Below are 27,794 nucleotides of genomic sequence, written 5' to 3' on the forward strand. Positions count from 1 at the left end.
ATTCAGACATTCAGACTTTGAAAATCATTTAAAAACTACGAGATACTTCAACTAATTCTAACATTATTTGTAATAAATCAAATTTCATTGAAAAGTTGTAAATGAAAATAAAAAACGCCCAATGTTTTTTTATGATAATAACATCTCTTAGATTACTACAAACCTTTTTATCAGATTTTTTCTTTCTTGTGGATGTGGACTTTCATACTTTGAACATGCTTTGCCAGAGATGGACAGATGTATCTAGTGGTCACGTGATGCCGAAACAACTTTTGTAAGCAGAGTTCACTTTTTATGATCAGCATTGAATTCAAGATGTAAAACTGGTTAAATAATTCATATTTAAAGGAAGAAAACTTCACAGTCAATATTTATGTTTTAATTCTGCACATTTAAACTTGAAATACATCTGGGAAACTTCTTGAGTTGAAAAGTTGAAAATCGTGTTGTTCAGGAAACTGGTGTCACCGAAACTCGAGAGTGGTCCCTGAATGGCCCGCAGAAACACCGCGCCACACCCTTTTTTTTTAAAAACTTTTTTTAATCCGCTTCGAGGCGACAGCCAATCAGAGCAGGGCTCGGGGCCGAGCCCAGCCTGTGTATCGGAACTCGTGGACGCGCTGCAGGTAAAGGTGTGTTGTCCGGCAGTTTGAAGGAGACCAACGCAAGGACAGTTCACTCCGGCTTCACGGGCGAAGATGGAGTGACTGCAGGAGACATTGAAACCATCAACTTTAAGAGCTGAGCCTGAAGCTGAATCTGGATGTATTGATTGATAATCACATCGAGGTTGATTACTGAAGGGGCTTTTTTTTTGGGAGGGGTGTGTGTGTTCACAATGGATGTAACCACCGCGCGAGTTGTACTCATCATCTTCGCGTTTTCAAGTCTCCTGCATGGCTCCGGGGGGGAAATCCCACCCAAACCAACCGGGGGGGTCACGCTCGTGCCGCCGGTTCTCCCCGATGACGGCCCGCAGGCCTTTCCCGACGCGGAGAAGGCGAATATGCCGGTGTTTACAATGGATTACCCGAGAATACAGATCCCATTCGAGATCACCATGTGGGTGCTGCTGGCTTCATTCGCAAAAATCGGTGAATAAACAAGTCAAATTTATGCTGCTGATGGACTAAGATCCAAAATGCCCCCTGATTTATTTTGTTGACCTTTCTTTTTTTTTTTCTTCAGGCCTGCAGCCATGTTCCTGTTTTTTTAACCAAATCTTTGTTTTTCTCAGGTTTCCATGTGTACAAAAAGATCACCGTCTGGGTGCCGGAGTCCTGCCTTCTGATCACCATCGGTCTGATCGTAGGTGGCATCATGCACTCCGTCCACGAGGAGCCGCCTGCTGTGCTCACCAGCAATGTCTTCTTCCTCTACATGCTGCCCCCCATTGTCCTGGACTCGGGCTACTTCATGCCCACCAGGCCTTTCTTCGAGAACATCGGCACGGTCCGTTACAGATCAGCCTCATCTTTTCAATGTCTCCTTCTCCCGTGATGCTAATATGTGTGTGTGTGTGTGTGTGTGTGTTTTCTTTGCAGGTGCTGTGGTTTGCAGTGGTGGGCACGCTGTGGAACAGCATCGGCATCGGCATGTCTCTGTTCGCCATATGCCAGATCGAGGCGTTCGGCGTGCAGGACATCAACCTCCAGGAGAACCTGCTGTTCGCCACCATCATCTCGGCCGTGGACCCCGTGGCCGTGCTGAGCGTGTTCGAGGACGTGTCCGTGAACGAGCAGCTCTACATCGTGGTGTTTGGGGAATGCCTCTTCAACGACGCCGTCACTGTGGTGAGTGGGGCCGAGGCAGAGGCTTCACAGAGTGGGGGCTTTTGGTTACTCTAAACTGAGACGGTCTGCAACACGTTTGTTCTACTTTGAATTCCTCGGGGCTGCCGCTGGCTCTGAAAACACGCAGAGCAACGAGCAAGGTGTCGGTACAAACCGTTCTTATTGTTTGGACGGCATTTCAGTCACCAAATACACCTGGAGGGGCACATTCAGGGGTCCAGCATGCCGGTGGGCCCTTCACAACTGGAGAGATAGAAATACAGGTTCCCCGGGGAAGTGCTGCTGCGTGAACAAAGCAGAATCACACACTCATTGTTCACCATATTGCGACTCCACCTACCATTCAAAGCCCAGTTTGCCCAGATCTTTTAATTCCAAGGCCGCTGTGATATGAAAATAGCAGATCCATTATTGTTTTGTCTGAAGCTTTTTTCTATTCTTTCTCTTAACGGCTCCGCTCAGGTTTCCCAAGGCGCAGTACAGTTGGTTCCCTCTCTTTTCTGGGTTAGTGTGCCTGCATGAGAACATACTGCGTGTATTTGCACTGGCAAGATTGCTAAATGGATAAACCAAAACTCCAAAGAAAGAACAGAACAGAGCCGTGGAGCGTTTGCTCAGAGGCCACCAAACCAGTTTCTGAGGCTGCCGTTGCTTTGGCTGTGAGGGAGGAGTTCAGTATACAGACAACATGGTCTGAAACTTCCCTGAACTGAGCTTGTGCTCCAATTTCACCCATCACCCTCTTGTTATTGTGTACACACACACACACACACACACACACACACACACACAGGTATGGTCTGCACAGACTGCGTTGTTTTAAACAAAATGTAATGTTTGCCCAAAGTTAAAACTACGTCCGACGGGCACTGGTACCGCCTCCAGTTAGGGGAAAGCTGGTAACCGTTGTCAGGGCTTCAGAAGGTGGAGAGGACCCCCGGAAGTTCACTGAGCGTGTCGGGTCACCGTTGTTGCCTCATGTTGATATGCAAATCTGCATTTTAATATTTAAATATATTAGGCTTGTCATTTGACAGGCTCATCATCCCAGAGCGTGTCTGGTATTATGTAATTCTCTTTTGGGCAAATCCCATGAAAAGACCCAACCAACAAGGACCTGATCCACCAACGCTCATACAGCGTATTCCTCTGTGCCACGCAGCTCTGTTCATTATGTAGAGACTGTCATTAAACACACCAAATCTGTGGCTGAAAATATAAACTTCAAAAAATCAAACTGCAATGCCCAACTGTTATAGGAAATCATTTAGCCTTTTAAAACAAAACAAAGTAATATGTATTTTGGCTTGGTGCTGAGACTGCCACCGACCAGATGGTGAATTTGGAAAGTATTTTTCATGGGACTTGTCGACAATGAACACAAATATAGATTATGACCACCTGACCACCTTTTTAAATGTGCTCTATGCAGTGTATCATTCACAATGCCTTTTTTTATTTTTTATTAAGTCTTTCGCATTAATTCACAACGTCTACAAATGTCTTGCTTTCTCTGAAAACCCGGCGTCAACGGTGGCGTGCAGCCAGGCAGCATATCTTAAAAGTGCGTTGTTGCCCTTTTGTTCTTTGTCAGAACTCGAGGAAAAGGAACAAAGCCGGTTGCTCCGGCGAATGCTCCGTTTCCGTGAGTCATTCAGTGCACTGAGATTTATCAAATTGCAAACAGCGCAGAGTAAATATTCCAATAAATCGCTGTTATCTGCAACTGTGTCATTAGAGGCCGCGGCCCCTGACACCACCCACGACCTCTCCACAGGGATGTGTGTGCTGCAAGCTGCACATAAAAGACTGTGTGTGTGTGTGTGTGTTTTTCAGGTGTTGTACAACATGTTCAATTTTGTGGCGGAGATGCCGGTGGTGGAGCCGGTGGATGTTTTCCTCGGCGTGGCGCGGTTCTTCGTGGTCGGGCTCGGCGGGATGGGCTTCGGCATCCTGTTCGGCTTCACGGCCGCCTTCACCACCAGATTCACCTCCAAGGTCCGAGAAATCGAGCCGCTTTTCATCTTCATGTACAGCTACCTGGCCTACCTGGTGGCCGAGCTCTTCGCCATCTCATCCATCATGGCGTGAGTGCATCTCAACATTTCAACAATGTTTTAAAATGGCGTTGCAAGAAATTCTGCACAAAAAAAAAAAAAACACGGTGGCTTCCTGTTTTTAAAAAAACATTTTTTTATCCCCGCAGCATCGTGACCTGCGCTCTCACCATGAAGTACTACGTGGAAGAAAACGTGTCCCAGCGGTCCTGCACGACCATCCGCCACGTGGTCAAGATGCTCGGCTGCATCTCCGAGACCCTCATCTTCTTCTTTCTGGGGGTCGTCACCATAACGACGGCACACGAGTGGAACTGGGGCTACATCCTGTTCACATTGCTGTTCGCCTTTGTGTGGAGGGGTCTGGGTGAGGAGAGGCTCTGTTGGTCTTGATGCGTGATTTAAAGGAGCCGTGTGGGGGTTTTGACCACTGGGTCGTGCACACACATTTTGATTGGCTTCATTGCTATAAAGGCAAGGAAGAAGAAGACTGCCAACAAGCAACAGCATATATTTGAATGATATACATATTTTTAAAATTGCTTTGCAAATGTATTATGAGGGTAAAAATGCATTAAACTGCGTTTACAGGCATTAAAAAGACACACAATGCATTTGAGTGAATAACACTGAATGTAATGTTATATATTATAGCGTCAGTAAGTAAATGAGTTGGTGCAGATTTCAACCCGAACTGACACCCTGACCGCTGCTCTTCCTCCCATCACAGGCGTCTTGGTGCTGACCCAGATCATTAACCCTTTCCGCACCATCCCATTTAACATGAAAGATCAATTTGGTCTGGCCTACGGTGGCCTCCGAGGTGCAATTTCATTCGCCTTGGTCTTCACCCTTCCCGACAGCATCGGGCGCAAGCAGCTCTTCATCACAGCCACCATTGCGGTCATCCTCTTCACCGTCTTTCTCCAGGTGAGACGGGGACTGAGCGATTTATACTCCAGACATTGTACGCTGTTGTTTTCTATGAATCGTTTATCTTTTTAACTTGGCGTGGTATTTATGTGTGTTTTGTGTTCGTATGAGTCCTAATTGAATCAAATGGTCTCAGTCAGAGAGAACCAGACTGGTGGTCTGTCATTTTCTTTCAAGCTTGGAACACAACACAGGATTTAATATCTAGATCAGGATTTATTTCACCATCAAGTATTTTCTGTGGGTTTTGGATATAATCTTGCACGGCAACTCAATTTCGGACTAATTTCTTATACACAATAACGTGTCTAACAGGCCGCATGGACTCTTGATTCTGTATCTTTTTAGTTTATTTAGTCTTTTGACAGTCAGGTGGGATTTTAAAAGCCCTCTAATATATTCCTCTTTCCCTTTCTCCTCCACAGGGCATCAGTATCCGACCTCTGATTGAGTTCATCAACGTCCGCCGAACCAACCGCAATCTCGACACCATCAATGTGGAGGTCCACTGCCGGGTACGCTGCAGATCAGGACCGTCGTAAACGTGGTTTTCTGTATTAAATCTGCGCGCGGTGTTAACGGGTTTCATTTTGCTCTCCTCAGCTCATGGAGCACACCATGGCTGGCATCGAGGACCTCTGTGGGCAGTGGAGCCACTTCTACTGGAAGGACAAGTAAGAACTTTAGTGTTTCCAATATATTATCAACAGTCACACGTATTTATAGTACGTATTTATCGTTACGCTTAAAGAGAAAGAATCTGCAGTGAAACTGGGAGGGAGCTTTTCGTGGTTTTAGTTTACCTGCTCTCAGTTTCCTCCTGTGGGGGTTTTGTTTGACGAAGCTATTGTTCACTCCCAGACGGTGAGGGAATGTTGACAGCTAATCACACTTTGGTTCAGCTTCCGCCATCGGTGACGGATGTTTCTCTTCTTAAAAGCTCTGGCACATTTTGTGAGAATGTATTTATTTACTATTGATAAGAACTAATCTATTTGGTTTGACCATAAACATTTGTGTATGTATGTACTTTTGCAATCTGCATTATAAGGCCCTTAGTCATGTGTAACCGAAACACTTTGAGTAATACTTTGTTTATACATTCACATACAAAGCTTATATATATATATATATATATATATATATATATATATATATATATATATATATATATTTATTTATTTTGATTATTATTAGTTTTTACATTTAGTCTTGGTTAGTTAGTTTTTACATTTAATACGGAGCAGTCAGAAAGTATTAGGACAGTGAAAAGTTTGTTTTGGAGTTGTTCTCCGGCACATAGCGTGCGGTCAACTGACTTTGAGCTTCAGGGCGTTTGAGGTTAGTAACATCCATATTGGGTGAACAGTGCTGCCTTTTCATACACAGTCCTGCCATTTTAAAGATAATTCAGCAGGACTGTGATCCTAAACAGTCCGATGATCAGACTGAAGGCAAAAAAAGCCCCAGAAACGAGCACGAAGTTGAGATCGCTGCAGCACAGACCTGACGGAGCATAACCGGAGAAGATGGCCGCGGGTCAAAGATGGCCGCGGGTCAAAGATGGCCGCTTGGGACCAACTGAAAATGAGTACATTAAAATCCCATCCTGTGTCACTGCAGCAGAATAACAACATCTATTTAAAATCCTTTTACTATACACAAAATGAAGCACGAAAAAAAAAGAAGAGAAAAATGATACATACAACTGCAATAATTAGTAACTATAAAATTAAACAAAAACAAACATATTCCCAAATAAATGAAGGTAACGAAGTTGCAATACAAATGTTGTACAACAATTGGACGTATTTGAAACCCGGTCCTGTTACTTTCTCTCCACGTATCCTTTAACCATCATTGTTCGCTGCAGCAGATCGCTGTCCGTCCTCATCAATTGAAATTCCTTTTTCTTTCTATATCAGGTTCATGAAGTTCAACAATCGGATCCTGCGGAAGATCCTGATCCGAGACAACCGGGCCGAGTCCAGCATCGTGGCGCTGTACAAGAAGCTGGAGCTGCAGAACGCCATGGAGATCCTGGACACCGTGTCCGGAGACATCAGCGCCGCTCCGTCCATCGAGTCTCTCTAGTACGAAGCCTTCATCACGTCTCTATGGCGACGCCGCCGCCTCCGTGTTGCCTCTACAGATCAAAAGGGGGTCGAGAGAAAAAGAAAAAAAAAACATCCTTCTTTTTTCTTCTTTGTGTCCGTCTTTTTTAGTGAGGACAAGAAAAGCTCTAAACCCAAGAAGAAGTTCCTGGCTCCCGACCTGAAGAACATGCACGACATCCTGTCCAAGAACATGTACAAGATCAGGCAGCGGGTGAGATGTTCAATAATCCTGCAGGATAATATATATATATATATATATATATATATATATATATATATATATATATATATATATATATATATATATATATATGAATATGAGAGACCTGTCACGTGCACAACATTTCACTTTTGAGATATTTGTACTTTACTTTACTGCCTTTCAGAGGGAAATATTGCATTATTGTTTTTACTACATCTGACAGGTAACTAGTTTTATTGTAAAGCAAGCAAATGATCCGCTTATTGAATAGAGGGCGTGTGTGTGTATATGTATATGTATATGTGTGTATATATATATATATATATATATATACACCTCTTTTACACTTTTCAGAGGTCTAAGTTGTGACCCGTTGCACCAAAGATACATTTCTGCTGTATTATTTTAACATTGTTTCATTCACAGTTTAGGTCTTAAAGAGGTAAAATAATCCAATATTTCACAAAAACAGCCAATAATAGGAGAAATGTCTCACACAAATGAATACACATTCGTTCTTTCCTCTGCCATTAAACACCTACATTTATCGTGTGACCCTCAGGAGGGGCCCGACCCCTAGTTTGGGAACCACTAGACCAAACTGGTGAACAGTATATTAAGTAGTAAAAAGTAGTTATATCATGCTGATTACAATTTGATCTATATGGAACATTTCCTCATAAGTCACATGTCATTTCTGCAAAGGAAGTACCTTTTACTACTTCTTTATTTTCGCACATAATACACAAGTTTTCCTAAGTTGCAGTAATGGAGGACTCGCAATAGAATATTCTCAAAACTTACAGTACACACTAATTACAACCACTTTGCTCCAATAGGCTCTGTTTGATTGCGTAAAGGCAGAAAGCTACCACCAGTTTTGTAAACCAGTGCATTTGCATTGTGCTGCTGTTGTTGTTGTTGTTGTTGTTGTTGTTGTTGTGAACGTTCAGCTGCTCACACGTGACCCGCAGTAGCGTTTTGCTCACATTGATCAACGACAGCAGCCCAGCCTCACATGTGCTCCTCCACAAAGCTGAACACATATACAGAAGTTTTGATATCCTCTTTGTTTCATTTACACGAAAAGGGAATCAGATTATTTTACCTACAATTCTGTGAGACACATTTGTCCGTAATCGGGTTTCATCTCACTTTGACAAACCCTCTGCGACGCCTTACTCACACACGCCGATGTGTTTACCCCGAGCACTGGAAGTCTGAGCCGCACACTGGGCGGGCCTTTAGTGGCATGACGTCACCCACAGATGTGACAGGAATAGGGAGCCCCTCTTCTCCCCTCTTCAGGTTTCATAAGTAGGCAGTGTCCCTTTTTTAAAAAAAAAAAAAAAAAAAAAAACTTGCATCATGTTGGAATTTAAAATGTGTATTTATTTGACACGCATTAGTAGATGAAAATTCAACTTGTAATGTCAAGGGAACAAACAGAGTGCTAGATTGTCTCCTATTCGGTCTGGTCGCGTTGACCTCTTAGACGGCAGCATTTTGTTGCCTTAAGCCGGTTCTCTAAAGAACAGTGGCTCTCAACCTCTTAGAGTGTTGTTGAAGTGTTTGTTTTAGGTCTAACTAAAAGGTGCCGGTCAGAAAGATCTATATAGACAGAGATGTGTGCATAGCATCATGTGACAGGTTGTAAAATACCCAAACGGAGCCGTTCAGTTCAGACGGGTGTGGCCACTTTGGGTTGAGTCGTCCGAGCTTTAAAGAATGTTTCCTCCTCTGGAAGCTTTCTAACACTGCATTGGTATCATCGTGGCTGCCTGTGTATTACACGTGGACAACGTGGTCAAATCCGTGAGCAGAAATTGGCTTTGTAGTAGTAGTAGTAATAATGTATAATGTATTTGTTTTCTTCAACCAGACGGTGGCATACACAAATAAGCATGCACTGCCCAACGAAAGCCAATCCAGAGAGATATTGATAAGACGCCACGCCAGCATCCGCCGCAGCCTCCGACCGGGCAGCTTCCAGTCATCGGTAAGCGGGCAGCGCTCTCACTGTGGCCGGTACCGACTTGAGGTACTACGTACCGACTTGAGGTACTTGGGACCGACTTGAGGTACTTGGTACTGACTTGAGGTACTTTGTACCAACTTGAGGTACTTTGTACCAACTTGAGGTACTTGGTACTGACTTGAGGTACCGACTTGAGGTACTTGGTACCGACTTGAGGTACTTGGTACCGACTTGAGGTACTAGGTACCGACTTGAGGTACTTGGTACTGACTTGAGGTACTAGGTACTGCGTTATGAGCCGTGAACACTATATTCTCATCCCCCCTTCATTGTTCTCCTTTCTCTCTCTTCTCTTTATTCCCATGTTGTTCTCAGGCGACACCCAAATCCCACAAATACTTCTCTCTACCTGCTGGGAAAAGTCTGGACTCCAAATTCCCCCCTGCGAAGCAAAGCTATACAGGTGAGCTTCTGAAAATACTTCTAATAACCACTTGATTATTACTATTATTATTTATTCCCCCCATTTAAGGCCTCTAGCAGATTTAGGGGTGGAATAATCATTTTTACTGATTCAATGGTTATTATTTTTTTCTCAGAAAATGGAACTTGATCATGTGTTGTTTTGCTTACCAGCTGGTGTTTCTCTTCATTGAAGCTTCAGTATATGATGATTACAGAGCAACGGTGTGCTAGAGGTGTGGCTATTGGGATGTCAATGATATTACAAACATTCACATGCCTCCAGAATATGAATCTTTTTATAAAAGACTAAATAAATATCAGCAAAACCAATGACATTCCCATCAGCCTCAGCTGTACTGTTAGCATGCTGACGTTTATCATTTTTACCAATATTTGGCTGCCACAGCAGAGGTTTGTGATGACTGACCCACCAGCCACTCAATGAGGTTAATATTGAGGTACATTTCCTCATTCCCGGTTACTTACATGTGCGTTAGCCAATTAAATTAACTCCATGATTTCTTTATACTTGCGTCCGCTGTCCCAGACGATCAGGAAACGATGTCGGAGACGGCCTACCCCTCCAGACGCTCCCGGTTCGGCCAGCCCTCACGCTCCTCCTCCAGAGCCATGATGCCTCTCCGCAGGCTGGACACCCTAACAGAGGTGCACTCTGTCGACATGGTGGACGAGAGCTCGGGGTCGGGGGGCGGCACGTCCAGGACAAACGCCGGCGATCCCCACACTCCTGTTCCCACGAAGGTGTCTCGGCCGATGACCCCAGAAACGGGCATCGCGAAGCGGAAGAGGAGGAGCGGCCTTCGCCCGCACCTCCTCCAAGCTGGGCCGTGGAACCCCGAGACCACGCAGCACGGAACCCTCTGCTCAGGCGGCCTCAGTGGAACCCGAAGGTGTGAAAGTGTCCCGGGGCTTTTTGAGAGAACACTCCAGGGTCTCTACAACACTACGACGTGTTCATACCACCCAAAGACCAGATGAAGGATCACTGGAGGTCCATTAATTTCCCCCAAAGTGGACGGTAGTGCCTTGAAGTCGGAGGCGTCGGCCACTCCAGAAGCACAGTGCACGATAGTGAAGCGCCTTAATATGAACGGTCAGTCGTGATTCATTCTGAAAATTTCACATCAAAGGGATTTTCAATACTTTTATCTTTTTGTAGAATTTTTAAAGACCATGTAATTTAAACTATTATATTTGTAGTAAGTATTGCTCTCGCTCCTTTTTTTGTACTTTGTTGCCCATTGTGTGTGTGGCAGGTGTACGATGTAGGATACAAGTTGTATTTTTATATATATACAGTATATATAGGCCATATTATTTTAACATGAGGAACTATTGCTGTGCAGTACAAAGTACTCTTGGGACTAACTGGAGGCCTTTTGTACTATTGTGTCTATTACACTGATCGACCCAATTGTTTTATTCTTTCTGTAATAAATGTTCGATGTTGGAAGCTGATATCAAGCATTCTCAATCAAACCATGGATATTAATATGAATCTGAAGGCACTGCCCTTAAAGGAAAAGGAGATGGGAAGTAAGTTCAGTTTATAAGACGGAGTTAAATGAAACATTCATGTGTCATTTACAACTCAAGACTCGCATACAAACATTGTATTTTTGCCATGAATCTGGCATGTACTTTATGGATTAACAGATAATCTATACAAGTCTCACTCTAAGCCAGTGAAGCTCAGTATTTACTGTTATACAGATGGATCATTTAAATGTTTTTAAGGATCCCCTTCCTATGTCACATGCGTGATCAGAAGAATATTTATATATTTTCACTTTATGGACAGAGGATGATGATGATTAAGACTGACAATGTGACAACAATAATGTGTTTTGAACAAGACAGCTTGTAAAAAATATTCCAGTAGAAACCAAAGATACATGTGTGAGCCTGAAAATCAGCATATGTCGTCCCGTCCCCCCCCTTTTTTGTTGTTGTTTTGTTACAAAAAGAAATTAAACATATCCTAAGAATTTTTTTTTTAAAAAGTAAAAATTAAGAACAAACATTTAGTCATATACCACCGTAGGAACCATTTTGGATGTAGTGCATTAATAGAAACGACTGGCATTGAGGTAAAATGTTTCAAACTAATTACGGCTAACTTGCCTTCTCCTAAACAACAACAACAACGTGACCTACTTTGGCTCAGCTCATTTATGAACTAAGCGTTACCGCCTGCAAGGTAACCCTTTGAATCAGAATAAGTTATTTTGAACTTTAGTGTATCATCAGCAGGTTCACAGTAACTCCAACCAGGATGTTGTACAATGTCAGTGGTTAAAAAAAAAAAGAAATACAATTCAAGTGTGCATTGTTTCCAAGCGGTCCCAAGGCCATCACCTTTCTGTTGGCGTCAAACTTCAGCACGGGGGAAGCAGATTAGACTTCTCAGCTAGAACTTCACCTCAATGTTTGCTTGAGTTTTGAAACCTCTTCTCCTGAGAGCTCTGCTGCAGCGCTGGTGGTGAAGAGCCACCTGGACCCTGTGATGATGTTGCACCTGCAGATACGACCGCCAGAGGTATTCGAGCAGAACAATATCCTCCCCGCTGCGAGCCGGCTGTTTGTCTTCACACAACTTCACACTGGGCTGCCTTCAAAATAAGAGCAGTGGGGTAGATTTTGGAAGGATTGCAAATTCAACCAGTCAGTCAAGAGTTTTGCTTTCTTTCGTCATCCCTTTCCTGTCCCATTTGGGGATCCGAATGAGCATCAGACCTACAGCTGCAAGAGCTAAGACCACTCCCAGACTGGGGGGCCCACAAGGGCTGAACTCCTGGGCCAGACCGGAGAGGAGAGGGGCCAGGACTCGACCGACCGCTGTAACTGACTGCCCGGCTCCGATCAGAGTCCCGCTGGCCTGGACCCCTCCCCTGTGCAGCTCCATGTCTGTGATGCATGTCCGTCCGATAGTGGTGGAAATGGCAAAGAAGGTGGAGCTGAGCACCACCTGCGACACGCTGGGCGCGGCGGCGTACAGGAAAATGAGTCCGCAGGTGAGAACTGTGGAGTGGAGCAGCAGCGCAGGCATGTTGTTCCCATACAGCCGGGTGACGGGCCCCACCAGGAAGCCAGCCAGGGCCCCTAAGGTACTGCTGTAGCTGATCAGATAGCCCGTCACCTTTGGTTTAAGTGAGAAACGCTCCTCCATCGCCAGAGAGAAGTTACTGTGGTAGAGAATGATAGCTAAAGCCATCAGGAGACGCATGAGGAAGAGGTCCCACATGTCCGAGGAGGCCACCATGTAGATCTTGGAGCCCACTGAGGACAGCTGTCTCCAGGCAGGCTGCAGCAGGGACACCTCCCACCACCTGAGGTGACCTCGGTGCTTCCCCGGAGCTCTGGAGTCCGTCTCTGCTGCCAACACCGGGTGGTGACTATTTGCATGAGAGCCATTGGGAACAAACTCGCTGCGGTCGTTGTCATGACAACCTTTGCTTGCGTCGTTGCCGGAGTCCGTGCCCTCATGGCGAATTAACGTCTCGGCCCATGGTAGCATCCACACAAGCCCTAGAATGATAAAACACCGCATGTCGGATAAAGACTCCAAAAACAGTAAGTCAGTTATTTCACCTCCTTCATCTCCTCTACACACCTGCATTGGTGAGGAAGATGACGGCACAGGTAAAGCAGGAAGTGTAAAAGCCTCCTTCGTGCTCCGTGAGGTAGCCGCCCACCATGGGACCCAGGATGAAGCCAACGCTGGAGGCTGCGTTGAAGTGTCCCATGACCAGAGGGCGCTCCGACTCAGACACCAGGTCAGACAGCAGCGCTCTGCAGATGGACAGGGAGTGCTTGAACAGCCCTGGGACAGAAAACAGTGGTCTGCACAGTGAGGTGCCGGAGTGACTGATGTCACCTTTAGGATTAAGGGGGGGGGGGGGCTTTGTGCAAATTATGAGGATGTTGTTATTTCACAGAAATTCTCATACCACTAGTCGTGATTTTATCTACCCAAGAGCAAGAAACGGAGTGTAATGTTGAACTTGAGTGTGAAGTTAGCCCCGAAATGAAAATTAAGTAGGTAACTGTGTGCCACCACAGTATATAAATATATTTAAATACCTTGTAGACTATTGCAAAATTATTTGGAAAGACACTTTGTTTCCAGCGATATTTGACTAACACAGATCTACTGACGTCAACAGCAGACACGTTGATCTCATCGTGCTCGTCGAGTAGGAAAAGCAAACAGGTATTACTACTAATAACATGAACGATGATAAGCTAAATGGAATTCAGCCGCCATCGATTGCATTATTTATGCCTGTGACAACATGTCTTCACTAGTGCGGGACTCACCCACGGGGATCCGTGCGAGCACGAACAAAGTGATGCTGGTGGACATGCCGAGCAGGCCGTAGCCGACGGCGCTCAGCAGCAGGCAGGTCAGCAGGGAGTACCGGCGGCCCACCACGTCACTCCAGCTCCCCTGACAATCAAACAGGAAGTGACCATCTGCGTTTTTTGCATGTTGTACAAAAGCCATGCTGAGTAGGCTGTTTCATGATGGATAATCTTTAACATTGTCCTTTTAAGTGTTCCCATGTGTTGTTACGCCGAGATATGTCGTCTGATATTCGACGTGTCATTTTTAGACGTCTTGATTTTGTCCTCGCAGTTTATTAGTAGTGAGAGTGTGAATTAATGTGATGTATCTAAAAAGGAACGTTTGGATTGCATTAACATTTGTAAAAAAAAAAATACAATCAGTGGAAGATTGTAGACCTTTGTATAGCCCCAATGAAACATCTGTACGGGTGGAGCCGAGGCCTAAAGTTTAACCCTATTTCAATAGGATTGATGACAAATCCCTCCCAAAATGAACAAACCCCAAACCTTGAGTTTTCCTCTCAACCAAGCTCGCCCTGGATCTCTCTCTCTATCACACACACACACACACACACACACACACACACACACACACACACACACACACACACACACACACACACACCACACACACACACACACACACACACACACACACACACAAACTTAATGAAATAATGAAATTAGGACCAATTGAGTTTGCTGTGTCGTGGGATTACCACAGAGACACCAGCTGTTCACATCTCTCCATTCCTCAGGATCCAAGGTCTGCATGTGGGAACCGACAGTCGACTGCTTATCTGTGTAATTTGTCACATGAGACCCCCCCCCCCCCCCCACCCCCCCCCCCCCCCCCCCCCCCCCCCCCCCCCATGAGAATTAAACACAATTTCAGGCTGCAGGAGACGGCCGTAAAAAGTACCGTCACTGCATTCCTTTGAGGAGCGGTAACGTCTTAACAGGGTTGGACAAGGTTTCCATCATCCAAGGCTTTGGGTTTTTCAGTGCAGGGATTTAAAAAAAAAAAGTATGCATTCCTGTGTAAAAAAGAGTGATATTTTGTCTGTCTGCGGCTAACCACGTGTAGCTTGTGTGTGTGTGTGTGTGCGTGTTGTGTGGTGTGTGGTGTGCAGAGGCAGGGGGGTATCAACAGCCAGTGTTTATTGTTTTCACAAAATGCCAAAGACGTGGTGGAATGCAACCACTTTGTCCACTAACTGTGAGCGCACGCCTTGTGCAGCAGGAGAGGTCGAGCGGGGGTTAGAGACGGAGAGCTTTCACGAAGAACGACAAGAAGTCCGTACTTACGACGATCGTGCTTGAGAAGAGCTGCAGCATCCCGTACGTAGAGCCTGCAACAGTTACGTATTTGTGTTAGAGCACACAGCATGCAACCAATAAAAAATAAAATAAAAGACCATCAATTACAGCCACAGCAAAGCATTATTGGTTAGTATACACACACAGCAAGTCAACCCTAAACTAAAGCTTTGGAGCACAATGTTTTCAACGTTGAATTCATATTTTCTGTCGTGAATTTATTTCCTCTCCATTGAAAATTGAATAATCATTTAATTTGTAAAGTTTTAAATCGCAAACACAAATGGACTTTTTGGGCCTGAAAGCTCTGCAACCAAAGATTTAAAAAAAAAAAATAGCAAACGGAACAAATCACGAGCAAATAACAAACCGTCGTTTCTGTACTAATATTTACAGATGTTTACTCTTCATGACAATCGTTGCCGGCAAAAAAAGCGAACAATTTGACAACATTTGTCTGCCGTGTTTACCCTAAATATGCACATACCACGGATTGTTACTTTACAAACTCACCGACGACACCGGCCACGGTGGGGCTCGCTCCGAGGCCCTTCACGTGATGGCTCAGCAGCGGTTATGATCATGCTCACGCCAAACAAGTCCTTCAAGAAAACCAGAAGTGAAGGAGAAAGAACGCAGAATGAGTCAGCTGACATCATTATTAGGACTTTAAGCGCACCTTCTGGACAGAATAAGGAACCACTTGAAACCCAGAGTCCAGTATTAAACAGAGACTTTAGGGATGGATGCAGCAACCCGAGAATCTCCTCACATCGCTGACCTCTTGCCAGACTTCTTTATTGAAGTCACACAGTGTTCTGGCACGACTCATTACACTAATTGTTTAACTTTCTGTGGCACTACTGTCCTCAGCTGTTAATGTCGGCCAAAAAAGCCTGGATTATTTTTAGTCACCTCTAACCAGATGATGTAAACTCTGTCCTCTGAAGAGTGACTGCAGATCGGCTATCGGCTATTTGGATGTTCACTATCTTCAGAATGATATGACTTCATTTAGTTTAGTTTTTTTTCTAACTCAAGGAAGTGCCGGGTCCTGTTTTGCAACATATTTTACTGACAGTGACCCCTGAACTGACACACCTGACGAGTTGATAACTTTCAAAATACAGACACAAACTAAATGGTTTTGATTATATAAATAACATTTAAAATGTAAAATGGGAGTGGCCAGAAAGTACGTTTAAGAACACAACAACTTAGTCTATGATCCTCTATGCTTTACAGTCAGTTTATAGAGTCAACTTAACACACAACCGAGCACACCTGTTGTACCGATCTTTGTACTGCAGGTACGTGTGTGACAGGTGAGTGTCATGTGTGCAAGGGCCAGATTAAGATGCAGGTTAAAGGGAATATAGTGCACTGGCCTTGCTGCTATTATTATTAATACCCTGCAAACACATTGAGGAGATGTTGTGTTTTTTTTTGTATAGTTTGAACATGACGCTCATTTTTAATATCTGAATTGTGAACGCATTCACATTGTACCTTTTTGAGTTATGAACACATGTAGCCTCAATTCAAATCAATGGAGTCTCAGTTAGCTACTCACCATGAAGCCCACCACGTAGATGCATTGTATGATCCTCGTGCGTCCTCTGGGCTTCTGGAATCGGGGGCTATGTTTCGGGTTGTTCATCCTCCCGGTGTGAACGGCGCGCTGCAGCCCAAGCGGAAGTTCATCCGCTTCCACTCTCAAGGATCCTGAACGCAGCACGGAGGAGCTCGTCTGCTTACCCGGGCGGAGGAGTCACGGGCGGGTGGCGGAGTGATACGGCTCGGGGTTAAACATCTGCCCAGATGCGGCTAGGAGGGAAATGTGGCGGATTTTAAAGAGGTACTAGATGTTCCGCGGCGGCACCGACCTTCCCGAGTCGAAGTTGATTTCTCTGAGTCTGAACCCCCCCCCCCCCCCCCCCCCCCCCCCCCCCCCCCCCCCCCCCCCCCCCCCCCCCCCCCCCCCCCCCCCCCCCCCCCCCCCCCCCCCCCCCCCCCCCCCCCCCCCCCCCCCCCCCCCCCCCCCCCCCCCCCCCCCCCCCCCCCCCCCCCCCCCCCCTGGGCTGCTGCGACAGTTGGTATCGCCCGCGGACGTCACATAACTGAATGGATTAATACGTATTCATAAACAGATGAGCGAAATTGGGATTTTTACTTTGTTATTTTATTTTATTTTTTTAAAGTTCTGATAATGTATTATACATAAGCCAAATATTGATTTTCCAATATGTTGTATTATTTCAGTACACAAACACAATGAATGTATATTGTGTATATCTGTATCTGTATATATATGTATATATGTGTGTGTTTGTGTTTGTATGTGTGTGTGCGTGCGTGCGTGTGCGTGTGTGTGCCTATAAGCACCTACACATAAGTACAATACATATTTTGAAATACCAATACATTTTGATTTGAGTAATTATTCTTTTTTTTTATACTATTGTTGACATATACACAATATATCTCTGACTTGCATGACAAATAGCCCTTCATAACTCATGTAGTTTAACTATATATTCTTAATTTTCTCACAGTCTTTATTGTGTTTTCAGCTGTCACATTTGGACTGACCGAGATCAGAGACTGTTCTACCCCCTAGTGGACAAATCGGGTAGTTCAACACATTATAAACTGCACACTGCACAGATTTAAGAAGGATTGTACAGCAACATACTGGCTACAGTGCTGCACCTGGCCAATATTTCGTTTTTACAGTAAAAGTACACATTATAGCATTACATAAAACAACATGACTAATTAAGTACTTGCCATACATAACTGTAATTTACGAAGCACTTAATGTAGTACGATCAGTACCACAAATATAGTGGCATTTGTTTGCAACAATATACAGTATTTTAATGCAACGCAGTTAAAACTAAGACACGATACATTAGTATCATTTCATAATTATATTTACCTATCACTTACACTATTACCACTTTGAACACACACACACACTACAGGGCAGTGGATGGGTCACATCAGTGTGTACATTTGCCAGTGTCTGTATCTCACTGCTAAATGTGTCTGTTAAGTTATGTTTCAAACTGACATGCTAATTTATAATTGATATGTCTGTTGTGTGTGTATATTATAATAACTGGAAAATTGTTTTTCTATTATTCATGGTAGTTATTTCTGAGACATACTTCCAATATGTTTTTTTTAGTATTATTATTATGTCTACAATGATTAATGTAACTGTTTATAAAGCTCTCGCGGTGATACAACTAAAAATACCCAATAAGTACATTTACATTAATTTCCATCACCCTCATTTAGAGGATCACGTGTATTGATCACGTGTGTTTACGTGCGGGTCATCCTGGTGGGGCGAGCAGCTTTGGGCTCATACTCTCCTCTCACCCTTCCCTGACATTCCCGTGCAGACGACGGGGTGTCCAGTTGCCACCGGTTATTTCTGCGATGATCCCCCCTCCCTTCACACTCCCCAACTGCTTCACACACTCAGCCCCACAGTGGGGTTGTTGGTGGTGGAGCAGCCGCCTCCAGTCAGACCCCAAAAATAGGCCTAGGGCGCGGATGAGTGTGTGCGTGTGTGTGTGTGTATGTGGGGGGGGGGGGGATTTGGGGAATTATGACTGCAGACCCTACAGCAGAGGAGTCATGTGCTTAACCTTGTCCTCCCATAACACAGACAGAGAGACAGGAGAGGAGTTAGATATCAACATACACCAGCTGGAGCAGACCAGTGGACGAACTGTACGAGGAGCTTCCAGCTCTGATCGCCTCATGCGCTCACTGTAGTTGGAGAAGAAAGTCAGACCCAGGAGTGGCAGGTCGTCCCCCGGACCATGAAGCTTAGCGTGGCGTTGTTTTTCGCAGGGCTCTTCGGGGCGTTGGCAGCTGTGTTCATCCTCCTCTCCTTTGGAACTGACTACTGGCTGCTGGCCTCGGAGAGTTGCCAGCCCGACCCGGATGGATCTGTTGGTCCGGGTGGTCGTGACCATGGAGGTGGGTGCTGGACTTCAGTTACAGTTGGCTGCTTCTTCCTTACGTCTTGAATATTAGTTTGTGATCATATTTGTAAACCCACTTACTAATATTAGGCCACAGACACAGTAATTATATTATTTTGTAAAGTATTTAAGCTCTAAATGGTGTAATGTGAAGTTGCATTCTGAAACTTTTATGGTCTATTGGTGGATATTTAAACTATCAAAGTCCCTTATTCTATTTCAGAAACTGTGATGTGGCTCCAATCCTTCTTTCAGTAGATGAGCTGCAGGGTGGAGTGGCATAGGACCTCTTCATGTAATCAGACACGGTTTAATGCAGTGTGTGTGTGTGTGTGTGTGTGTGTGTGCGTGCGGCTATGGAGCGTTTGAGAAATAGCTTGTGCCCTCTGTGATAGAGATACAAATTCCAGTAGTCCCGGTGGTATGAGACTGTATTAAATATCACTGACTAAACATACCTGGCTTTTCATAGTGGGAACTGAAACTGGAAACGAGACATGATATCACCACAATAAACCAAGAGCGGTAGCACGTAGCTTAATACAATGTGAGTATCTGGTATGCATGTTTAGTTAATAACTGACTAAAGCGTTATTATTTAGTGCAACAAGTGCGGGATTCTTATTCTTTAGTGGACAGTTTATAGGATTGACAGCATCCTGCAGCACGGGGACCCGCCCCTTTAGGGGTTTTTTGTCCCCCAGCCTGGGAGCCACTATCCTTGTTTAGCTAGGCTGATTTCAAAATAAAACAAACTCTGATTAGATCGACCTTGACTGGTAAATATTTAAGGTCCAACGTCATCACAGCTTTCATTGCTGTCGTATGGACGACGTTACAGGCAATTCAGGACTCATGCTCTTGTGCAAAGATAGTGACCAGACCAGAGTTGAGGGTTTTCCTGAATGGGAACACTCTGCACGCTCGCCTGGCACCGTACCAACATGAGGTCGGAGGTGCTTGCTCAGCTCGACCCTTGACCTGACTAAGCAGCTGCTTGTACACCTGCCTCGCGTGATCTGGTGACAGCTCAACAGATCACATGGAGATCCATCCATGAATCTGCATTATACAAAACCCTATTCTACTTTTTAAAGTCCTGATATATCATAATATTATCCTATCTTTGACTCCTTCTCTCAGCGTGGAGATGTGGTGATGCAGGAGGGCACCAGTGGTGTCACTCTGTACCACGAAGGTTTTTTCTGGAGGTGTTCCTTTGGAGGCAACGTCGGCGACGACAACCTGATGTGGAAGCTCTGGTTCAGTAAGTGACACACGTTGTTAGTTAACCCTTTGTACCTTTGGCTTTACGTTCATCACCGTTTCCACTGTTTCATCTCAAAATACTTGCCACACGTTGCAATTGCACGTGTGATTAAAGCAGAATAAGAAAATGTCCATCATTATTACATTATTAGGAAACATTTGATGTTCTACGAGTTATTTGGGATGATGCATGAACAAATACATGTTCCTTTTTTTCTCATAAAGAAAGACAAATACATGTACAGTACGTTATGTTGCATTGTGATGTCAAAATAGACCCCCAGTGAGGTGCGATTCCCTGTTAGAAATCTAATAAACACACATTTAAATGACTCCAGTTCCTCTTAAATGGTCCTTTTCTCTGTCTTCTCCAGCGTTGTGCTTCACACGGCAGCACTGTTCAGAATAAATATCAGTTTTTGATTTGCGCCTATTCTGTGTATAACACTTACATGATGCAGTAATGGTAGAGATCCTCTCGTGTGACTGGTTAAAGGCCGTGGGATGTCACGCTGGTCGTTTGTCAGGTGACAACGAGTCCTCTGTTGTCCGATGGGGACACTGAAGACACCTATTTGTAAACAGGGGATGAGATGTGCAGCAGCTGACACAGGTAGGGCGGAGATAAACCAAGGAGAGTTTTATAGATTAACAAGAAGCAGTGCATTTTTCGACGCGTACACAAAGATGGCCAGTTTAGTGATGAATATAGAGTGCAGTGGTGTTTTCTGAAGGGAGCATTTGTTACAAACCGGATTGCAGAGTTGTAGAGAACATCAAGCTTTTGTAGCGAACCCTTGCATGCTGATCTGTAGACGACATCCCCATAATCAAACATGGGAAGGATGGTCATTTGTACGAGTGTTTTTGTAGCAGAGGCGGTGAAAGCAGAGCGCATTCTGTAGAGGAACCCAATTTTTTATTTGATTTTGGACAGCAGTTTATCAATGTGGATGGAGAAGGAGAGAGTATTGCCTATCCAGATTCCTAAATATTGATATTCAGTAACCTGGTCTAGAGGAGCCCCATCAAGGGTAGAAATGCTAGGGGCAATTAAGGGTGCACGTCCCTTCTTACCAAACCACATGACTTTGGTCTTAGAGGCATTTAATTGTAGATGCAGACTAGACAAAGCCTTTTGGATTTTATTGAAACTGTGCTGAAGCTTTTGACGGACTACGTCTGGAGAGGGGCCAATAGAGTAGAGGAGTGTGTCATCTGCGTACAGATGGATGGATGAATCCACTACTGAACTTGCTATATTATTGATATAGATGGAGAAAAGAGTAGGGCCAAGAATTGATCCCTGAGGGACACCTTTGGTGACCGGGAGAGGTTGCGAGAGAAGTTGCTCTGCTCTCACACAGAGTGCAATGTGTGAGAGCAGAGCAACTTCTCTCGCAGCCTCTCCCGGTTTTTGATTTGATTTGAGGGTACAGTGTGTCACATGGTGGAACAGAAGAGAGTAGGAAAGAATATATAAAAAAAACAAGACAAAAAAGGTCAATATTATCATCACTTTTTTGACCCTGTGTTTGTTTACTATTAGCGTTCAATTAAATGTATTTTCTGCATTGATTCATTCCATCTCTCTCCAGCGAATCAGCCTCACTCGAAGGTCTGCATGCACGCCTACCTCTTCCCATTTCCTGTGTCTCATCAGACCCACAACGCCACGGAGTATGAAACGGCCATAAGTAAGTGTCCGTTTATCAATTTAGATTTGCCTCTCTGCACAGATTGAGTTCACCACTCCTCAGTGATGTAATTGTCCGCGGTCCAGTCTACAGAGGTTTCTGGAGCATCTTTATGCTCATCGGCGTGGCAGCCGTCGTGCTCGGCGGGTTCTTCATCATCTGCGCTGCTCCGTTCGCCAGCCACCGGTTGTACAAGGCCGGCGGCGGCCTCTTCCTGGCCTCCGGTAAGGTTTGAAAGTAACCAAGTTATTTAAGTACAACTTTGAGGTACTTGTACTTGACTTATCTCTCCTTTTATACTTTTATCTATAGGAACTATTACATTTTCAAATAAGGATTTTAGATATATTACATGTTTATAGATCTATTACATTGTTAAGTATTACACAATAGAGACATTTCCCCTGTGGACTCCTCAAGATGATTTACTTCAATTTACAGTATGTGACCCGATGAAGAAGCATTTTAATTTCGTGGAAAAGTACACATTTGGGAATAGTCAATGTACAGATGTATCATGTGACCCTTTGCTAAAGGATGCAGGAGTATTAAGAAACCTAATAATGTCATATATAATGAAATATCTCTCACATTGGCCATTTTCAGCAGAACATAGCAGACGTTTTTTAGGACTTTTACTTGTGTTGGTGTATTTTAACATTGGTATGTTGGTACTCTTACTTACGTAAAGGATCTGAATACTTCTCCCACCACTGGTTGCATATTTATTTATAGTTTTTGGATCCATCGGCTTATGAGAATCCTCATCTCTGCTGCTCTTCCCTGCACCAGGTCTTTTTCTGCTCTGTGTGGTGGTGATGTACGTCCTGTGGGTGCAGGTGTTGGATGTGGTGGACGTCTACGTAGACCACCAGCGCTCGACAGTGTGTCCAGACTTCCAGCTGTCCCTCAACTATGGGCTGTCCTTCATGTTTGCCCCCGTCGGCATCTTCTTCTGCCTCCTGGCCGGCCTTCTCTTCCTCCTCATTGGCCGAACCATCCAGATTAATTACCACTGACTTTACGCAGTTAGAGGAAGAGTGGGGGGCTCTCGAGATGGTTCGGAGTGTTTTGAGTTTGTTTCAGGATCAAAAATCATTGCAACCACTGCTGAGTTTAGACATGGCATCATTATCACTCCAGCCTGAGCTACGTCATAGTACATACAGTTCTGTGCTATTCTCAATAAGCCTGCGCCAACAGTCTAAATACCTGTGGTGCACAACACTGTTGTTTGAATCTTACGATATTGTTATGGATCTATGTTTTACAAAGTTATAAATGAGTCACATTTTAATGAATGATGTTGTTAATTGGAGCATTTTTTGGGGGTTTGCTTGAGAAAAAGACTGTTCCCTATTATTATATATCTTGTGCTTTGTATAGCGTTAAAAAAGAAGAAAGAAGAAAGTGCAGAGCAAAAGGCTTTTTTAAAAAAAATATTCTGCATATATAGTAATGGCAGCAGCTTTTTGTGCAGTCAATTTAAGCTGATGATATTCTACATTTCTGTGAAAAGACCGTCTCTCATCTCCAAGCTCACTAATTTATATTGAAGACATTGAATTTAAAAGTGGATCAAATAAAACTAAATAAGTTTCTCAAACAGCGTGGCACTTTTGTTCTTTCTCAAACAGGATAGCGTATTTGTAAGGCGAAGATTATTAGCTGCAGCCTAATATACTCATTTCATATTCTGGTGAGTATTTACAACAGCAGGACATCATATTTATATCAACTCAGTATTACCGGCACCCCCGCTAAAGAAAGGCTGCACACATTATCGTTCTGTCGTGATGGAAAAGAAACGCTCTGGCTTGTTGGTACTTTTTTTTAAAGCAACGCCCAGGATGCAGCAACGGTGTCCTCACTATATAGATGTTGCAGGTAGCAGATAGATGGGAGGCTCATAAACATCATCACTTCTTCAACACTTCATCCGGTAAAGTAAGAACTACAAAGCTATATGCTCATCATAAGAAAGGAACATGTCAAAGGACTTTTAGGGGGAATTTTCCTTTATCTGAAGCGAGGGTAAAAAAAACGGCAAAACTACACTGTTTTTAGTTTTTTACTGTTTAACCAGTTTCTGTGTTCACATCTTATTCTGTTTGAAGCATTATTTATTTTCATGTCGAGTGTCTGTGTTTTATGTTTATCTTGTTGGGTTTTTGTCTTCTGTTTCTTCTATAAAAGTGTTTTGTGAGATTCTGACATATTACACCATATCTGTTTCATTCTGTTTTCTGTTTGCTAATAAAAATGACGAGACGAAGACAAGCTTTGACGTGAGAGCATGTATCATATTTGTCATTGTACCAGAGCCAAGAATTGTGAAATAGAGTCCCATTTCAGAGACTATTGCCTGTGCACCGACAAAAAGTGAACATCTGAGTCAAAGGACCATCGTTATTTAGACCATGTAACATAAATAAGTAACTAACGGCAATAACCAATCAGAGGGACTTCTTTTACAGATGGAATACATTGATTAGTGTGGGAAATTCTCCAATGAAACTGGATCCTTGTAAACAAAGGTCTGGACAAACACAAAACATTCATCTAAAATACCACAAGAGGGCACCGCGGTCTCACCATTTACACGTCGACCTTCACCCTGAGAGGCGGAAATCCTATTTTGCTTATCTCGAGTCCATGTGGGGTGTATGTGGCGTTATGCATTTAATCACAATTTCAGAGTTAGCTTCTGTAGATGAAAGAATTCACACCTCAGCTGACAGACGGATGGTAATTTCACTCATGAAAGGAGCATTTTGATAAGGATCTGAATGGACTCCGGTGTCGATTCTCATGTGTCTGTATCAACTCGGTGCCTTTCCAGCTTCAAATAGCTATCATACACAGAGAAATGCATCTGTGCTATGCTTCAGAATGCAGGGGGGGGGGGGGGGGAGCGGCACAATTGTAAGGCATTGATTACTTTGTGAGATTGACTTTGCCTTCACAGAAGACACTTAGGAAACAAGATTCACACTTCTTCCAAAATCCCTTAAATTTCAAATTGCTGTCCGAGGGAGAGGAAGAGAAGCAGCACATCAAATTCAAGCTTCAGCCACATGGGGAGGCGCATCGAGGTAAACCGCTGCAGGTCGTAAGACGAGGCCAAAGATATCAAGATTAGATCCCGGGATCGTTCTTGTGTCGGAGTTCGAGTGGTCCTTTCATCCACGTCTCCCGGAGAAAAGAGATTTCATCTTCTGGATGTCCTGTTTAAATGAAATCCTAATAAGATAAACAACATGTTGAAACAATCTGAATCCATATCCAAGTGTGAGAGAGGGAGAAAGAGAGAGTGATGGAGAGAGAGGGGGGAGGGGGGGGGGTTGATGCAGGTGTGTGGTGCAGGCTACCCACCGAAGAGGGCCGGGCCTTGCAGTCTGTAATGTCATCAGACTCCCAGCTGAATTCAGCACTGTTTCTGCATGATTGCCCATGATAATTGTGTGTTGATAGGGAGCGCCCGAGATGGAGTATAATTTCCACTGAGAGATTCCTAAACAAATACCTGTGCTCAGCAGAGGGATGGAGTGCAGCTGGAGGTGAGGAGGAGAATAGAGGATGAGGGGAGGTAGAGGATGAGAGGGAAACGCCTCCAGAGGAAGCCGGAGTCTCGCTGCAGGTTCTTAAAGTGTGTTCATGATGCAACCGAAGCAAGGCCAAGACACGGAACTACGAAACATAGGCATAGCATAGCATAGCATTACATTGCATATCATCGCATAGCATTACATTGCATAGCATAGCATTACATTGAATAGCATCACATTGCATAGCATTGCATCGCATAGCATAGCATAGCATTACATTGCATAGTATTGCATAGTATCACATCACATAGCATAGCATCGCTTAGAATAGCATAGCATAACATTGCATAGCATAGCACAACACAAAAGAACATAACCTTGGATAACATAACAACAAGCATTTATCTTTACTTAAGATACCTTTTCTGTACTCTTGACATTAAAACACAACTACATGACACAATTCAGCAAATAATGACTATTTCGTGTTTCAGTTAACTGTCTTCAAAAGAAATTAATTCAGTTTTCTTTTACTTAATTATGTGTGGTTGGCTGTCAAATGTGTGCATTTTTGTAAACATATATCTAAAAGTGAATGAGTCATCTTTACTTTATATATTGGACAGTAGAAAAACAGCAAGTGACAGAATTTAATGAAATTACTGCCAATGATCAAAAACATAATCCAACGTGTCCTTTGGTTCTAATTCCAAACACACTGCACACAGTTCTCTACTAAGAAACAGGAATATGAATCAGAAATTAACCACTGTAAAAAAAAAGTCCCTGTTTACAACAAAACAATGGAAGCCAAACATTTTAATTTAATTGTAATTGAAATGCAAACTTTGGAAATGCAATGATGTATTGATTGATATTACGACGTGGAAAGAAAGTCATATTCTTCATCATTGAGCAGTGAAACACAGTCTTGTTTGGTCAATATATTCATGTAAATCAAACCTAGGCTACATCATTATGAAAGTAGAACTGTGAACAATGTTTTAGATTGAGCAGAGCAGTGTCTGAATTGTTTTTTTAAAATAAATTATTGTTTAGTTTAGTGTTCAATTTTGCAAAAGATCTAATATGCTCCACTACTGCGTGTGGTTGTTAATTTGTATCTATCGTTTTAACAAAAAGAGCCGTGTTTTCAAAATTAGGCATAAGAAATGATAAGAAACTGTCAGGTTGTGAACATTACGTTCTGGTATCGTAATCTTCTATGTAATGACAATTAATGCATTTTAGAAACTTCTTAGCTGAGAACATATTATATCAATAACAACATGAATTGCATTAATGGTATAATCCACAACAGACTGATGTTGTCCTAATTGTTTTCATTGAGAGTTTTGAAAATATGATAAAGATTGTAAAAAAACAAGTCAAGTTTTCTACTGTTTTCTACTGTTCTCTTCTACTACTGCTCACCAAGTCTACCTACGGGTACTAATAAAGTAACCAAACCAAACCAAACCAAAGTCATATTGAAAACTGAATACAGAAATAACCGTTCTTTTGTATTGCACTTTTTAAACCAGAGTACTTTATGTAAAAAGCATGCTAAACAATGAAATAACAGAAAATAATTACATAAAAACTACAACCTACGACACTCTTGTACAAGTTGCATATTGAACCAAGATGGCTTTCCGAACTTGTTGTGTTGTCACGGAGCCGCACACACGTGTGAATCACATGAACGTGAAAACAGATTCCTATGTTCCTACAGCGGAAAAAGAAAAAACATCCATCAATACGCAAAAAAATCAGGGGACACGGTGCACCACCTAATGCAGACAAAAATAATCCACGGAAAGTATATTATATTATGAATTTACAGGAAGTCACTGAGGGTGGCAAGATGAAATTTCAACAGACTTTCCAACAGTTGCAGAGTTGGGGGGCCCCCTGAGAGCGAAATGCGCCTCGAGCTTCGAGTCTAGACGAATGGGGACGAGCTGCAGGATCTGAAGTTGTGCATATTTGCTCGATCGGCACAAAAGCTCACAGAATGTGTGCTGGAACCAAACGGAC

At 43.6% G+C, this 27,794-nt stretch overlaps 3 protein-coding genes across 4 annotated transcripts; 2 read left to right on the plus strand and 1 right to left on the minus strand.

The window, feature by feature from the left end:
• The first annotated feature begins 624 nt into the window (after nucleotides 1-624).
• Nucleotides 625-10,608, plus strand: slc9a2 (solute carrier family 9 member 2). The gene is made up of 13 exons (XM_034561903.1): nucleotides 625-1,094; nucleotides 1,238-1,452; nucleotides 1,545-1,793; nucleotides 3,630-3,880; nucleotides 4,000-4,217; nucleotides 4,581-4,780; nucleotides 5,209-5,298; nucleotides 5,387-5,457; nucleotides 6,709-6,876; nucleotides 7,009-7,111; nucleotides 8,985-9,101; nucleotides 9,456-9,543; nucleotides 10,093-10,608. Exons 1-13 carry the CDS (start codon nucleotides 839-841, stop codon nucleotides 10,542-10,544), a joined length of 2,478 nt encoding a protein of 825 aa, XP_034417794.1. The 5' UTR covers nucleotides 625-838; the 3' UTR covers nucleotides 10,545-10,608.
• Nucleotides 10,609-11,089: 481 nt separating this feature from the next.
• On the minus strand, nucleotides 11,090-16,965 carry mfsd9 (major facilitator superfamily domain containing 9). Its single transcript, XM_034561904.1, is given in 7 exon segments — nucleotides 11,090-13,094; nucleotides 13,180-13,389; nucleotides 13,887-14,016; nucleotides 15,225-15,268; nucleotides 15,750-15,810; nucleotides 15,812-15,838; nucleotides 16,810-16,965. Coding segments are annotated over 7 exon segments (1,422 nt in total). The 5' UTR covers nucleotides 16,897-16,965; the 3' UTR covers nucleotides 11,090-12,231.
• tmem182a (transmembrane protein 182a) lies at nucleotides 16,881-23,777 on the plus strand. 2 transcript variants are annotated; one of them, XM_034561906.1, is made up of 6 exons: nucleotides 16,881-17,094; nucleotides 18,919-19,235; nucleotides 20,384-20,507; nucleotides 22,108-22,206; nucleotides 22,293-22,430; nucleotides 22,999-23,777. In XM_034561906.1, exons 2-6 carry the CDS (start codon nucleotides 19,200-19,202, stop codon nucleotides 23,223-23,225), a joined length of 624 nt encoding a protein of 207 aa, XP_034417797.1. In that variant the 5' UTR covers nucleotides 16,881-17,094; nucleotides 18,919-19,199; the 3' UTR covers nucleotides 23,226-23,777. The 2 variants fall into 2 exon arrangements, with proteins under 2 accessions (XP_034417797.1, XP_034417796.1); XM_034561905.1 differs by having other exon boundaries at nucleotides 16,981-17,094; nucleotides 19,107-19,235.
• Nucleotides 23,778-27,794: the final 4,017 nt, after the last annotated feature.

The sequence above is a fragment of the Cyclopterus lumpus genome, chromosome 21 (assembly GCF_009769545.1).
Source record: "Cyclopterus lumpus isolate fCycLum1 chromosome 21, fCycLum1.pri, whole genome shotgun sequence".
Lineage (NCBI taxonomy): Eukaryota > Metazoa > Chordata > Actinopteri > Perciformes > Cyclopteridae > Cyclopterus > Cyclopterus lumpus.

What these genes read in the sequence shown, in the direction of transcription:
- slc9a2 (XM_034561903.1), top strand. Translation starts at nt 839, where the DNA reads ATGGATGTAACCACCGCGCGAGTTGTACTCATCATCTTCGCGTTTTCA. An exon ending in TCTTCGAGAACATCGGCACG is followed by an intron (nt 1,453 to 1,544) that starts GTCCGTTACAGA and finishes TTTTCTTTGCAG; the next exon opens with GTGCTGTGGTTTGCAGTGGT. An exon ending in CGGGCAGCTTCCAGTCATCG is followed by an intron (nt 9,102 to 9,455) that starts GTAAGCGGGCAG and finishes TGTTGTTCTCAG; the next exon opens with GCGACACCCAAATCCCACAA.
- tmem182a (XM_034561906.1), top strand. Translation starts at nt 19,200, where the DNA reads ATGGATCTGTTGGTCCGGGTGGTCGTGACCATGGAG. An exon ending in GGGTGGTCGTGACCATGGAG is followed by an intron (nt 19,236 to 20,383) that starts GTGGGTGCTGGA and finishes TCCTTCTCTCAG; the next exon opens with CGTGGAGATGTGGTGATGCA. An exon ending in GGAGTATGAAACGGCCATAA is followed by an intron (nt 22,207 to 22,292) that starts GTAAGTGTCCGT and finishes TCCGCGGTCCAG; the next exon opens with TCTACAGAGGTTTCTGGAGC.